At 49.4% G+C, this 15263-nt stretch overlaps 1 protein-coding gene across 1 annotated transcript in view; it reads right to left on the bottom strand.

Annotated features, from left to right (window-relative positions):
* Positions 1–5476: 5476 nt before the first annotated feature.
* Positions 5477–15263, bottom strand: part of LOC138295359 (exostosin-1-like) — an 854232-nt gene continuing 844445 nt past the window's right edge. Inside the window, exon 11 of the mRNA XM_069233599.1 lies at positions 5477–7053. Within this exon, the coding sequence (XP_069089700.1) occupies positions 6868–7053 (186 nt within the window). The 3' untranslated portion in view covers positions 5477–6867. The remainder of the gene's footprint in view (positions 7054–15263) is intronic.

Raw genomic sequence — 15263 nt, forward strand, 5'->3', positions numbered from 1 at the left:
CCTGAGTGGGTCTGCATGACCACATGGTCCATGGCTGACCGAGAGGGAAGTCAAGGGCATCTGGAGCCTGGAACGATGGCCCAGAGAGCTGCCAGGAGGAGGGACCAGGGGCTCGGGAAACCTGCCCCAGAAGTTCCCACAGTGGCTGACGGGGCTCCTGAGGAGGAGGCTCCCGAGCCAACTGGGGAAGACATTGCCGCCCTAGGTGACTTACCTGAGCTTGCTGGCTAGCAAGTTGAGGGTGGACCCACCAGGGAGGAATTCTGCAAGGCGCAGAAAGAATGTCCCACTCTGGAAGGTTTGAGGAAACAAGCCTCAAACCAGGCAGCAGGCGACGCCTCTGGCGATCACCACCTATATTGGGAGAATGATCTCCTCTACAGTGAGCCTAAGGTTCCGGCCTTTGGGGCAGCACGTATGCTGGTGGTCCCCCAATGTTACCGAACCTTCCTACTGGGTCTGGCTCACGACATTCCCCTGGCAGGACATTTGGGACAGGGCAAGACCTTTAACAGGCTTGTCACCCACTTTTATTGGCCCAAAATGAGGACACACTCAGATAAGTTCTGCAGATCTTGTCCTACCTGCCAGGCCAGTGGTAAAGCAGGAAAAAGGGTTAAAACCCCCCTGATTCCACTTCCTGTCGTTGGCACCCCCTTTGAAAGGGTGGGCATCGACATTGTTGGTCCCTTGGACCCCAAAACTGCCTTAGGCAACAGGTTCATCCTGGTTTTGGTGGACCATGCCACCCGTTTCCCAGAGGCAATCCCTCTGAGGATCGTAACTGCACCGGTGGTGGCCAGAACCCTGATGGGGATATTTACCCGTGTGGGATTCCCCAAGGAAATAGTGTCTGACAGAGGCACTAACTTCATGTCTGCATACATGAAGTCTCTGTGGGATGCGTGTGGTGTAACTTACAAGTTCACCAACCCCTATCACCCCCAGTCTAACGGTCTTGTGGAGAGATTCAACAAGACCCTGAAAGGCATGATTGGTGGCCTCCCTGAGGCCATGAGGCGTAAGTGGGAAGTCCTCTTACCATGCCTTCTCTTTGCTTACAGAGAGGTCCCCCAGAGGGGGGTAGGGTTCAGTCCCTTTGAGCTTCTCTACGGGTACCCTGTCAGGGGACCCTTAAGCATTGTCCAGGAGGGATTGGAGAAAGCTCCAAAGACACCCCCTCAGGATGTGGTCAGCTATATGTTGGCCCTCCGCAACCAGATGACCCGCTTCTGGAAAGAGGCCCAAAGTAACCTTGAGGCCAGTCAAGAGGTAATGAAACACTGGTATGACCAGAAGGCCACCCTGGTAGAGTTTCAACCTGGAGACAAAGTGTGGGTAATGGAGCCAGTAGAGCCCAGAGCTCTCCAGGACCGCTGGTCTGGCCCATTTGAAATAAAGGAGCGGAAAGGGGAGGCCACTTACCTAGTGGACCTCAAAACCCCTAGGAATCCCCTAAGGGTGCTCCATGTGAACCGACTAAAAGCTCATTTTGAGAGGTCGGAGATCAACATGCTTCTGGTCACAGATGAAGGAACGGAAGAGGAGAGTGAACCTCTCCCCGACCTCCTCTCTGCCCAAGAAGGTGATGGGTCAGTAAGCGGGGTCATTCTGTCTGACGCCCTGACTCTAAACCAGAAAGGAGACTGCTATGAGCTGTTGGAGCAGTTCTCCCCCCTGTTCTCCCTTACTCCTGGACTGACCCACCTCTGTGTTCATGATATTGACACTGGTGACAGTCTCCCTGTGAAGAACAAAATTTACAGGTTGTCGGATAAGGTGAAGGCCAGCATCAAGGAGGAGGTCTCCAAGATGTTGACTCTAGGGGTTATCGAGAAATCCAGCAGTCCCTGGGCCAGCCCAGTGGTGTTGGTCCCTAAGGCTACTGCCCCAGGTGCGAAGCCAGAACTCCGGTTCTGTGTGGACTACCGGGGTCTCAACTCAGTCACACGGACTGATGCTCACCCCATCCCCCGAGCTGATGAGCTCGTGGACAGGCTAGGCGCTGCCAAGTTCCTGAGTACGTTTGATCTTACTTCAGGGTACTGGCAGATCGCCCTGACTGAGGGGGCCAAGGAAAGATCCGCATTCCCAACCCCTGATGGCCATTACCAGTTCCAGGTGATGCCGTTTGGGTTGAAAAATGCCCCCGCTACCTTCCAACGGTTGGTTAACGGGGTCCTAGCTGGCAAAGATGCCTTCTGTGCAGCCTACCAGGATGACATAGCTGTCTACAGTTCCAGCTGGGAGGAACACCTGCTTCACCTCAAGGAGGTGCTTCAGGCCCTGCAACAGGCAGGCCTGACCATCAAGGCCAGTAAGTGCCAGATTGGGCAGGGTTCCGTGGTGTACTTGGGACACCTAGTGGGTGGTGGCAAGGTGCAGCCACTCCAGGCCAAGATTGAAACTATCAAGGCCTGGCAACCCCCGCGAACGCAGACTGAGGTGAGAGCCTTTCTAGGCCTCACAGGATACTACCGCAGATTTGTCAAGGGCTATGGTACCATTGTAACACCCTTGACAGAACTCACTTCCAAGAAACAACCTAGGTTGGTGAATTGGACAGAGGCTTGTCAGAAAGCCTTTGACGCCCTGAAGGAAGCCATGTGCACGGCCCCCGTACTCATGGCCCCTGACTACTCCCAGGAATTTATCGTGCAGACAGACGCTTCAGAGCATGGCATAGGGGCAGTCCTAGCATAGCTGAATGAGGAGGGCAGAGATCAACCGGTAGTCTTTATTAGCAGAAGGCTATTACCACGGGAACAGAGGTGGAGTGCTATTGAGAGAGAGGCTTTTGCTGTGGTCTGGGCACTGAAGAAGCTAAGACCCTACCTGTTTGGGACTCACTTCCGGGTTCAGACAGACCACAGGCCCCTCAGATGGCTCATGCAGATGAGGGGTGAGAATCCAAAACTCTTGAGGTGGTCCATTTCCCTACAGGGGATGGACTTTACGGTGGAACATCGCCCAGGGGTTGACCACGCCAATGCTGATGTCTCTACAGGTACTTCCGCCTTAGCGATGAGAGCTCCCAGGAGGTCTGGTAGCTCTCCCCACTTTCAGCTGGGGGGGACACATGTTAGACCTGACAGCCTTAGGGTAGTCACCCCTAACTTTTTGCCTGCCTCCCTCCACTGTTTGGACACTGTTTTTGCTGGTTTATAGACTCTGCGCACTTTACCTCTGCTTACCAGGGCTAAAGTGCATATGCTCTCTCCCCTAAAACATGGTAACCTGGAATCATACCTGATTGGACTATTAATTTACTTATAAGTCCCTAGTAAGGTGCACTCTATGTGCATAGGGCTGGTAAATTAAATGCTACTAGTGGTCCAGCAGCACTGGTTGTGCCACCCACTTAAGTAGCCCCTTCTCCTTGTCTCAGGCCTGCCATTGCAAGGCCTGTGTGTGCAGTTTCACTGCCACATCGACTTGGCATTTAAAAGTTCTTGCCAAGCCTAGAACTCCCCTTTTTCTACATATAAGTCACCCTTAATGTGTGCCCTAGGTAACCCCTAGGGCAGGGTGCTGTGTAGGTAAAAGGCAGGACATGTACCTGTGTAGTTATACTGTATGTCCTGGTAGTGTAAAACTCCTAAATTCGTTTTCACACTACTGTGAGGCCTGCTCCCTTCATAGGCTAACATTGGGGCTGCCCTCATACACTGTTGAAGTGGCAGCTGCTGATCTGAAAGGAGCAGGAAGGTCATATTTAGTATGGCCAGAATGGTAATACAAAGTCCTACTGACTGGTGAAGTCGGATTTAATATTACTATTCTAGAAATGCCACTTTTAGAAAGTGAGCATTTCTTTGCACTTAAATCCTTCTGTGCCTTACAATCCACGTCTGGCTGGGCTTGGTTGACAGCTCCTTGTGCATTCACTCAGACACACCCCAAACACAGGGTACTCAGCCTCACTTGCATACATCTGCATTTTGAATGGGTCTTCCTGGGCTGGGAGGGTGGAGGGCCTGCTCTCACACAAAGGACTGCCAAACCCTCTACTGGGACCCTGGCAGACAGGATTGAACTGAAAGGGGACCTGGTGCACTTCTTAGCCACTCTTTGAAGTCTCCCCCACTTCAAAGGCACATTTGGGTATAAAACAGGGCCTCTGCCCTACCTCATCAGACACTTGCTGGAGAAGAAACCTGAACCAGAAACTACATCCTGCCAAGAAGAACTGCCTGGCTGCTCAAAGGACTCACCTGTCTGCTTTCTACAAAGGACTGCTGCCTTGCTGTTGCCCTGCTGCCTTGCTGAACTCTTGTCTGGCTGTGAAAGTGCTCTCCAAGGGCTTGGATAGAGCTTGCCTCCTGTTCCTTGAAGTCTCAGGACCAAAAAGACTTCTCTCTTTTACTTGGACGCTCCGTGCGCCGAAAATTTCGACGCACAGCTTGTTTCGCGGCGAGAAAAACGCCGCACTCCGACGCTGATCGACGCAACGCTCTTGGGACGATCGAAGATCCGACGCACGGCCTCGCAAGGACAACGCCGCCCGACCTCTAGAGGAGAAATCGACGCGATGCCTGCCGTGAGATCGTAATTACAACGCGCAGCCCCGCAGATTGAAGTCTAGAGGAGAAATCGACGCGACACCTGCCGTGAGATCGTAATTTCGACGCGCAGCCCCGCAGACCGACGCGCAGCCGGAGAACAAGCAGGAAAATCCACACACAGACCCGGGACATCTGGTAATCCCCGCGACCCACAGAAAGAGACTGTCCACGCGCCGGAAAACGACGCCGACTTCCCCGCGTGGAAAATAACGACGCAAGTCTGTGTGTGCTGGGGAGAAATCGACGCACACACCCTTTTTCCACGCGCCTCTTCTCTTGTGGCCCTCTGAGGAGATATTTCCACTCCCAACCAGGTACTTGTGCTTGAAAGAGACTTTGGGGGTGATTCTGACCCTGGCGGTCAAGGACCGCCGGGGCCAGGGTCGGCGTGAGCACCGCCAACAGGCTGGCGGTGCCCCGCAGGGCATTCTGACCGCGGCGGTTTGGCCGCGGTCAGAACAGGAAAACCGGCGGTCTCCCGCCGGTTTTCCGCTGCCCTCATGAATCCTCCATGGCGGCGCAGCCCGCCAGGAACAGGATGGCGGTATGGGGTGTCGTGGGGCCCCTGGGGGCCCCTGCAGTGCCCATGCCCGTAAGAGGGCCCCACAAAGAATTTCAGTGTCTGCTTAGCAGACACTGAAATTTGCGATGGGTGCAACTGCACCCGTTGCACCTTCCCACTCCGCCGGCTCCATTCGGAGCCGGCTTCCTCGTGGGAAGGGGGTTTCCCGCTGGGCTGGCGGGCGGCCTTCTGGCGGTCGCCCGCCAGCCCAGCGGGAAACACAGAATAACCGCATCGGTCTTCTGACCGCGGTGCGGTATTCTGGAGGGGGGAACTCTGGCGGGCGGCCTCCGCCGCCCGCCAGAGTTAGAATGACCCCCTTTGTTTATATTCTAAAGACTTAAGACACTTTATATCACTGTCCTGTGATATTTCTACAATTTTCCATTGCAACTTTATTCTTTTTTTGACCTACAATTATCCTGATAAATATTATATATTTTTCTAAACACTGTGTGGTGTATTTTTGTGGTGCTATATGGTGGTATTGTATGATTTATTGCACAAATAGTTTACACATTGCCTTCTAAGTTAAGCCTGACTGCTCGTGCCAAGCTACCAGAGGGTGGGCACAGGATAATCTTGGATTGTGTGTGATTTACCCTGACTAGAGTAAGGGCTTTTGCTTGGACAGGGGGTAACCTGACTGCCAATCAAAAACCCCATTTCTAACACTATGGGTCCTCCAAACTCTAAATCAGGCCCTAAATTATATGGACATTTTGAGATTCCTGTGGAAAACCCAGATTATTTGCTCATTTAATTACTTCCAGAAATTGACAACTAGAGGTTCATAATGTGTTTTTTTATATTTTGAACCTAAGTGGTGTTTCTATCGTTCTTCTGCTTCCTCGATCTCCTAAGTTTTTCTGCAGCCTTTGTTTGAACCTTTACCTTTCTAGGGTCAGGTACGTTGTTCCATCACTGACTTCACTTGCTGTTCCATTGCCTGGACCGCCTCTGCCTCCGACACTCTTGTTATCATTTACCATCTGGTCCGTGAGGCTGACCCACCTGCAACAAGGTAACCTGTTGCAACGATAACTGGAAGCACCTAGAAGTGGGCAAAGACCTCCCTCCCGGCACTACAAAAGAGAACAATTAAACAAGAAAATTCCCAACCTAGATCCACTCTTGTTTATGGTGCAGTTTCACCAGCAGTGAGGCCTGCAAGCGTTAACTGACGCTTGCAAACCACAGTGGTTACCATCACGCAGAGTACATCGCCATCTTGGTGCCTACAAGGGTAAACATGTATAAACTGAGTTCTGAATGATTGCATCTAGAATATTTGCTTCCCTTGCCCACCATGATCTTCTGGCTGACTGACTACCGTCAGTTTTATCTGTTTCCACCCAAAATCTCAGCGTAGTTGGTCTCCGAACAGCCTCAGCTCTCTCTTTTCTGCAGCAGGAAGATGTTGTATGTTGACTTTCGAAGCTCAGAGGCTTTTGAAGCTCCTTATCTAAGCTGCAAATGGATGGTCTGTTCATGGGAACCACTCCATGCAGGGGAAGAAGACATTTTGTCTTTCTGTTTGCTCTTGGCAAAAACATCAGTCCAGCCTGGAGTCCTTGAATTCTCCGTCTTAGTCTGAAATGGAGATGTCTAGATTTGCTTTGTGTAGGAAGTTTACTTCCATTCTCAACGAAGAGTAGAGCCTGGAAATGCAACATTGAGCGAGCACCTCCTGTGTACTCATCAGTGCTTCGAGCTGTCAACCATTGGCATGATGCTCCCTCAAAGCCTCTCAATGTCACGATACTTCTTGCGGAGGATGGAGACCTGGTCTTTGAACAATACGGGGTCTAGTCGCGTCTGGGAGTGGACCAGAGGCATGGCACCAAACCAACTTGCGAAAGAGTTCATGCAGGCCTGGCGCTGTGCAAAGTGATCCGGATCAGCCCAGCGAGATGTCTTGGAGCCCTGGAGAAGGACAGAAAAATGGGAGGCACAGTTCAGAACACAAACATGTTAGAAATTTGATGATTTTTGGTAGTAATGGAAATGAATGATCAATATGTCATTTTTGGTTTCAATTACATTCTTCTGCCTGGCTTTTGCGAACAAATGGTAAATCACAGAGTAGGCAGCGCATAGCAGCTGCTTGCACTACTTTGCACTAGGGAGGCATTCCATGGGTGGAGCATGGACATTCCCATGCATCTATCCATGGTTTTTAGGCACATTACTAAAGCCAGTAAACCTGGGAATGCATCAAAATGCAACACCTCCCTAAAGCAGCCATCACTAGGAGAAAGATCTTTCTGCATTCTGCAGCACACATAGAAGGAGAAAAATGCCATATAAGGATTTTTGTGTGTGGGAAGTTAACTCTTCCTGCATGAAAACAATCCTGCCTGTAACGCAGGGACCCTCGCACTATGGTGCAAGGGGGGCTGCATCAGTGCTAGGCTGTGCACAGTACGCCAACGCTGAAAGAAAGCAGCAATGCACCCTATCATAGTTGATACAACACATTCCTGCTGTCTCCCTTTATGCAGAGCAGCAACTTTGCTTGCTGCCCTGAGTTGCATGAAATGTAAGTAAATATGCCGGAGTCCTGCGACACATCTCAACTGATCCAGCTGATCACCAGAATCAAGGTATAGACATCCTTCTCAGGACTTGGATCAGCTTGAGCTTATACCTTTAGTAAGTGTACGATTTTTTCTTTAGAAAAATAAAATCACTGTTTCAAGTAGAGGAGAATCAGACATTGTTACCACATACAAGAGTCCTTCAGTTTGCCTACTTCCTACTGCTGGTCCTAAGATGTGCCCTCTTGTGATCGTGAACCTTCTTTATCTAGCTGATTGGGTAGATTGACCAAGTCAGCATCCTCTCCTGTGGCCCAGGAACAGCATAGTCAGCTGTGGTGGGCCTCTAGCTTTCATATGTTAGTACTTGAGTAATGGTCTCTGCTTGCCAGTACCTGGCCCTGCGTGATACTGTTGAAGAGACTTTTCAGGGCTACAACTAGTGAGTCCATAGGCTCCAGTTTGTTGGCTCCCCGAAAGCTGGATTCTGGCATTTGCAGAGCGCTGTAAGGAATCCAAAAGGCCACCATGTAGCTTACTCCCTTTGGACTGCCCACACAAATGCCACTTGTTGAAACTTCAGTATTCTCTGTTGCCTCATGCTCCTCCATGATATGTGTTGCTATCAGCTTCTCCGCAATGGTGGTGGAGTCCTTGAAGACCACCCCTTGAATCGTTGGTTCTGTCAACCATGCGCCTTTCCGTGGAATACCTCTTTGGGTTAGGAACTCTGTGTAACTCATGAGCTGTTCTGCTGCTCTGAAGGGAACTTTACTAGAGAAGGCAGCAGATATACCCACTGCTGCACCTGCCTTCTTGCCCAGTTTGCAGCACATCTCTAGATGAGCTCTTGGGTCTCAGGAATGGGATCAAGGAAGGGACCATCTCCACCTTTTCTGCTCTGCACCATTGAGGGCTAAGAAACCACATCTTAATAGGAGTTTATCTCAATGAGTGGGAGAAAATGAGGCACCCACAACTTCAACCAAAGTATAGTGCCTGGAACCTGAGGCAAACAGCCTAGCATAGTAGATGGGCAAGTAAGTGGTAGGGTGAAGCCACACCCCAGGCCTTTCAGAAATTTTAATGGGTTTTGATGTTTGTTCCAAGGCACCTCTAGGTTGGCGTGCGGTTGGTTAACATTAGGGGAGGGATAAAGCGCTAACATTGGATGGCGTTCCAGTGCCCGCTACATTCTAGCTCCAGGGTGCCATTACAGTTACTGACAATTTGGCAGCCTCATTGCCTCTCTGGGTGATGGCATAACACGCCATGTTGACTCTTCTGATACCTCATGTATACACACAGCCCTCTGCCTGCAAGCTGCCCTGGGCTCATGGACCTGCATGTTTGTGGCTGGGCATGAGCGTGCTCCCCAGAATGTTGCTGTGTTTCTGTCGAGCGTCAAATCAGAATACAAAGACGGCAGCCCTGATCCTCCTTGATCTCTCTGCCGTGTTCAACACCATCTCCTACTACAACCTTATCTCCAGACTCAACTATATCGGGATTCGAAGCAGTGCCTTCCAATGGATCCACACCTTTCTCACAGGATGCACTCAGAGAGTCTGCCTCTCACCTTTTGCCTCAGAGCCCAAGAACATCATACGTGGCATCCCCCAGGGGTGCTCACTCAGCCCCACTCTTTTCAACACCTTCCTGATGCCGTTGGCTGAGATTGTTCATTCCCACGGATTCAACATCATCTCATACACAGACGACACTCAAATCATACTCTCCCTCTCCGAAGACCACGCCACCCCTAGACCCACCTTCATCAATGCCATGAGCCATATAGCCGGATGGATGAGATCAAACTGATTAAAACTGAACACAAACAAGACAGAGGTGACCATTTTCGGAAACAACACCTCCCTGTGGGACGACACTTGGTGGCCCTCTACTTTCAGACAATCCCCGACTGACCATGCCAGTAACCTCAGCATCATCATCGACAGCAAACTCACCTTCAAGCAACACAATGGCTTCCTCCTGCTTCCACAGCCTCCGCATGCTAGGGAAGATTTTCAGATGGATCCCCATCAAAGCCAGAAAGACGGTAACCCAAGCCCTCATCACCAACAGACTGGACAAGGAAAACGCCCTTTAAGCCAGGCTCCCAACGCAGCTCCTTCACCGCCTCCAAATCATCCCGAATTCAGCGGTGAAACTTGTCCTGGACCTTCCCAGCAGACCTGCATCACCCCCTACCTCAGAGGTCTCCTCTGGCTGCCCGTGCACAAGAGGTGCAAATTCAAGGTTCTCACCCTCGCGTACAAAGCACCCGACATCGGACCCAATCTCATCAACCACAGACTCTTCTTCCACCGGCCCGCCGGAGAACTCCGTTCAACCACCCTTGCCCTCGCTCAAGTCCCACGGATTCACTGCAGTCGCTGCGGTGGGTGCTACTTCTCCTACCGCACCGCCAAGATCTGGAACAATCTCCCCCCTACCCCCTCACCTGTGTACCGCACACACCCTCCTCGACTTCAGAAGAGAGCTCATCAATCCGAGGCTATCAGTTCGCAGCGGCAACCCACAGTGCCTGGATACCCCCACAGGGTGAGAAGCTGCACTTTACAAACACCTAATGATTGACTGATTTATTTAAACTACAGTCATCTTCTATGGAAATCTTACAGATCTTGTAATGTTTAAGGTCGAGGACTTGTGGGGCAGTTTCATAAGTATTTTTACAAATTATTTTTCTGGCACAAATAATTTGGTCTAATCGCCATTACACCTCCTTCTTCATTTGGTTCTCTAAAGGTTGTAGTGGTTTTGTTGGCTTCCTAGTCTACTTGTTTATTTATGTTCTTTCCCAGTAGCCAACTATGGCGGTGCACTGACACCAAGAAGGAAGGCTGCAGAGTGTCTGAGGAAAGTACACGCCAAGGTGCTTGTCTTTCGAAACCCACAGGTCTAATAGGTTTACTGCACCATGTAGAAAAACTTGCCACCACACTAATGCTGGTATCTGCTGACATTATCAGCATGGAGGGCTGGGAGCCATGTTGTATCCAAAAGAGGGCAAGGCTTCAAAAGCTGATGCAAGCTACAACCCAGTGCAAACCTTGGGTATTTGTTCTGAAGTGCATATCATCAAAATACTCAAACCACATCGTGTGGTGACAAGTTCGCTGGAAAGACTGTTAACAATCCCCTCCCCTGTGTGATGACGTAAGCGAAGCTGAGCTCCACAGGACATGGGCCGCTAGCTTCACCCAACACCTGTGAGGTGTGAGTGGTCTGCACGAGACAAGCTAACCTCTACAGGGCATGGGCTGCTAGCCACAGCTGACACTTTTTAAGGGTGGAGTGGTCCAGGTAGGACACGCTAACCTTCACAGGACATGGGTTGCTAGTTGCACCTATCACCTGTAAGGACTGAGTGGTCAATGTAAGCCAAGCTGAACTCCACAGGACATGGGCCACTAGCCGCACCTAACACCTTTTAAGGGTTGAGTGGTCAACGTACGACGCGCTAACCTTCATAGGACATGGGCTGCTAGTTGCACCTAACACCTGTTAGGACTGAGTGGTCAGCGTAAGACAAGCTGATTTCTACTGGACATGGGCTGCTAGCTGCAGTCAACACCTGTAAGGCGTGAGTGGTCAACGTAAGACCACAGGACATGGGCCCCTAACTTCACTCAACACCTGTAAGGACTGAGTGGTCAGCGTAAGACAAGCTGACCTCGACAGGACATGGACCGCTAGCTTAACTCAACACCTGTAAGGCGTGAGTGGTCAGCGTAAGACAAGCTGAACTCCTCAGGACATTGGCCTCCTGCCACACTTAACACCAGCGCTACTAGTCAAAGTGAAACAAAACAGTTCTAGACCTTTATTTTCTTGAAATTAAAGCATACATGTTTTACGTATGGGTTGAGGCTGCAACTGTTATCAAGACCTATTTCTACCAATTCTTTAACATATACATAGTGTTCTTTGTGTCTGCCTCACGAGAGTATCACCCTCTCACCTCATGCTATTGGCTGCTCTGTGTATCATTCCACCACAGATCAGTGCTTGCACTGCAGTGCATGAGCGACTATCTTACATCTCAAAAGTACACTGAATCATAAAAGTTTAATTTTTTTTTTTTATTGATGCATTGCAGACGGAAAACAATCATTTTTTATTTTATTTTTTCCCCACTGCAACAAGTTATTAATCATAAAGTGTTTAATATCGGAAATGTATCTTCACTGGGATTGTTTTCATTCACACCTTTTCAATATTTTGTTTCTGAAATTAAGTTCTTTTTAACATCTTTAAATATACTGAATTAACGGGGCAATTACCTAAGCCCTCTTTCCAATGCTGATTTTCATGTCGTCTCCGAGGCTTATAAAATTCCGTTCGTTACGCTTATGTGTTGGCATTAACTTTACCTTGTGTTTGAGCGCCCTCTAGAGTGCCTTTCGTTTTGGGTTTTCGCTTCCCGTAATAAATGATTTCTCAGCCATCCATTCTTATCTTCTACTTTGCTTAGACACAATTTTTACATTTCATAATTTTCGGTGGTGTGTGTTGTTTCATTCAAGGCCTCCAATGTGATAATATATATGTGTTGCCAACCCCCTCATTCTTTTTCGATGTTTTTTAAATGTTTGCCCCCTTTGCCCCGATGTTTGATTTTCAGTGTAATCACGTGCCACCCCCTGCAGCTGGGACTAGGTGCTGGTCCTGACCTCATCCCTGCAACCTCCTGCGCATCACATTCCTGCAGCCACTGCAGTCCTGCAGGTGCAGAGAGCAGCGGCTCATGCGAGCCCAAGAATGACCTTGCGTCACTTCAGGGGCGGGGCAAGCTGGCTGTTCAGAGAGAAGATCAGCGGAGGAAGATCCTCCCACATCGCCGCCAAGACCTGGAACACCCTCCCCATCCACCTCAGGCAATCCCCCACCCTGTCTCAGTTCAGGAAGGACCTCAAGCCCTGGCTCTTCGACTGATCCTCATCACCACAGCGCCTTGAGACCCTGACAGGTGAATAGCCGCGCTCTACAAATCCCTGATTGTTTGATTCAGAGGGGCCTGTAAAGAGACTCAAATTCAGCCATTCAGCACCTTCAGGGGCGTAGCTTAGTCATTGTGATTCAGGGAGTGTGAATCTCAAGGGGCAAAATTAAGAGCCCTTAGTGCCGCCATAGCATTATTTTTTTTATGCTAATGCGGCGGCACTAAAGAGGCTTTTTTGCCATGCCAAATTTACAACGTGAAGCAATGCATGCATTGCGTCACTTTGTAAACCCTTGCTCCACATTATGCCTGTGCCAGGGATAATGTATGCAAGGGGGGAGTTCAGGCGCTAGAAGGCCTGCCAAAAAGGCGCAGTGAAATTTAACAGATTTCACTACGCCATTTTTGATGTCATTTTTAATGCCTGGTCATTGAAGGCGTTAAAACTATGCTCCCATAGAAACCTATAGGCCTCCTTGCACTTTGCTGCATTAGTGTCAAAATGTTTGATGCTAGTGTAGCAAAGCGCTACAATAGCGTGAAAAATGTTGACACTATTGTGCTAACAGCCGCCATACTGCGCCCTATCATAAATACGGCACAACCATGGTGTCGTTAGGTGCTGGTAGGGGGGCGCAAGAAAAGTGGCGCATCATAGCAGATGCGGCACTTTTTCTTAAATATGGTCCCAAATGTCCCAACTAAAAAAACGTTGACCCGCAGGGCGGCGGGTCAGATGACCAAGGTTCGGGATGGGCTGTTCACATGAGTAACACGGTCAGTGCTGGTTTGCACTAGGTGGACCGCTGTCTGAAGCGGCACAATGGGTGAAAAACAATGGGTTCGAATCAGAGCTGTGCAAAATTTGTGTAATTTGCTTTTGCATAATTAGGTGAAATGACAGCGAAAGTACATGTAATTGCAAAAAATGCAAATCCATTGCTGTGCGCTTTATTTTAGCACAAAATCACGTCAATTTTGACACTAAGGTGCATTTGAACAAGAGCACTGCGAAAAACAACTACTCGCGTGCTATTGTTCCTGTGCTTTTGCAGTACATTTGTACTGCAAATTGCATCATTCGCTGTAAGCGTTTACAGTAAATGATGCATAATTAAGTGAAGTTGCATAATAGCGGCCATTTTTAGGAACTTTGCAAGACAATACTAGTGCACAATTCCCAAAAGTACGCTAAATTTTGCAGAGGTCTAGTTGGTATATCACTCATAATATATATGTAAGTTTTAGATCCACAAAATGAAGAATTTAAACCTTGCAGTGAAATGAGAACAACAATAAACACCAACACAGACACAGCAGACCCGACTCCGATCACCCTGACCCATCTACCAAGCAAAGAATGCACTTATTTGGGAGTGTCACACCGCAAACAAACCCCTCTGAAGCTACATCCCCGGACCTACGAATGCCTGTGCTTTCCCAGGAACACAGAGCGATGGCGCTGGCATGAGGCCATGGCAGCCGACACCTAGGATAGGACAAAACCTGTCACTCCGCCTGCTGAAGAGAAAGATATGGGTATCGCTGCATCACTAGAAGAGCCTGTCCAAGTCAGCAGCTAGGTCAGCGGTGGCCCTGTGAAACTGGCCTGTGTGAATGTCCTTTGACTGGCTCTTGCCTACCGCCAAGAGCAGAGCATCCTGGTCACCATAGACCATGACCATTCCACCAGTTAAACCCAGACTATTCCTGCAATCGCCAGAAAGTTACCACAGTGTTATGGGCAACGTTCTGCAGTGTTGAGACGGTGAGAGCAGAAGAGACAGGCTTAACCAGACGGGGGAAGAAGGCATGGATCACTCATTACCAGAGGGAGGAAGAAGTTGTGGATCACTCGTCACCAGATGGGGGAAGAGGGTTTAGATCATTCTTTACCAGGATGGGGCTTAGATTATTTTTTACTGTGGGTGGTGGGGCATGGACCACTCTTCACCATCCCTAGGATGACGCAGAATTAAAGTGTTGCGATAGAACCCTAAAAGAGTCAGTAAGGTATACACCCTAAAACCACACTTGAGCCCAAGTAGAGGCAGCATGCAGTTACTCTGGTGCATGCCTACACCTGCACCTGAAATTATGACACTGGGCTTGTCCTGTCATTGGCTGCTTGGGGGTGAGGGCAGCTCACCTGTGGGCATCTGCCTCTTTGTCATCCACGATGGGAGTGGACCTTTAGACATATCTGCATTATAGATGGGATGTAAAGCCTCAAATAGAGGGGGCCAATGAACTCGCTTCTCTACCTGTAGCCAAAAATACCAAGGGAACAAGAGTGGATACAATGGGAGAGCAGTGCAAGACTCCCCTCAGAAGATAGAAACTTTATCCGTTGTTTACAGAAAAAAGAGAAAACAAAATACAAATCTAGGTGCATCACCGTAACCATCTACTTCCCAGTGCGTAATTTGAGCCAGTGGTTTCAGGTGCTCAGCACCGGCACTTAATTGCCAATACCGGCACTTATTACAGTCTGCCACATGGTGGAGCTATCTATTTAATTTAGAGATGAGCACAACAAATAATTATTAATTCACTTTACATTAAAAATTACTATTACATGCTGCCCAAGCTATTCTGATAGCTTTGGGGGCGTGGTGTAGTCTGAC

This window comes from Pleurodeles waltl, chromosome 5, assembly GCF_031143425.1.
Source record: "Pleurodeles waltl isolate 20211129_DDA chromosome 5, aPleWal1.hap1.20221129, whole genome shotgun sequence".
Classification (NCBI taxonomy): Eukaryota; Metazoa; Chordata; class Amphibia; order Caudata; family Salamandridae; genus Pleurodeles; species Pleurodeles waltl.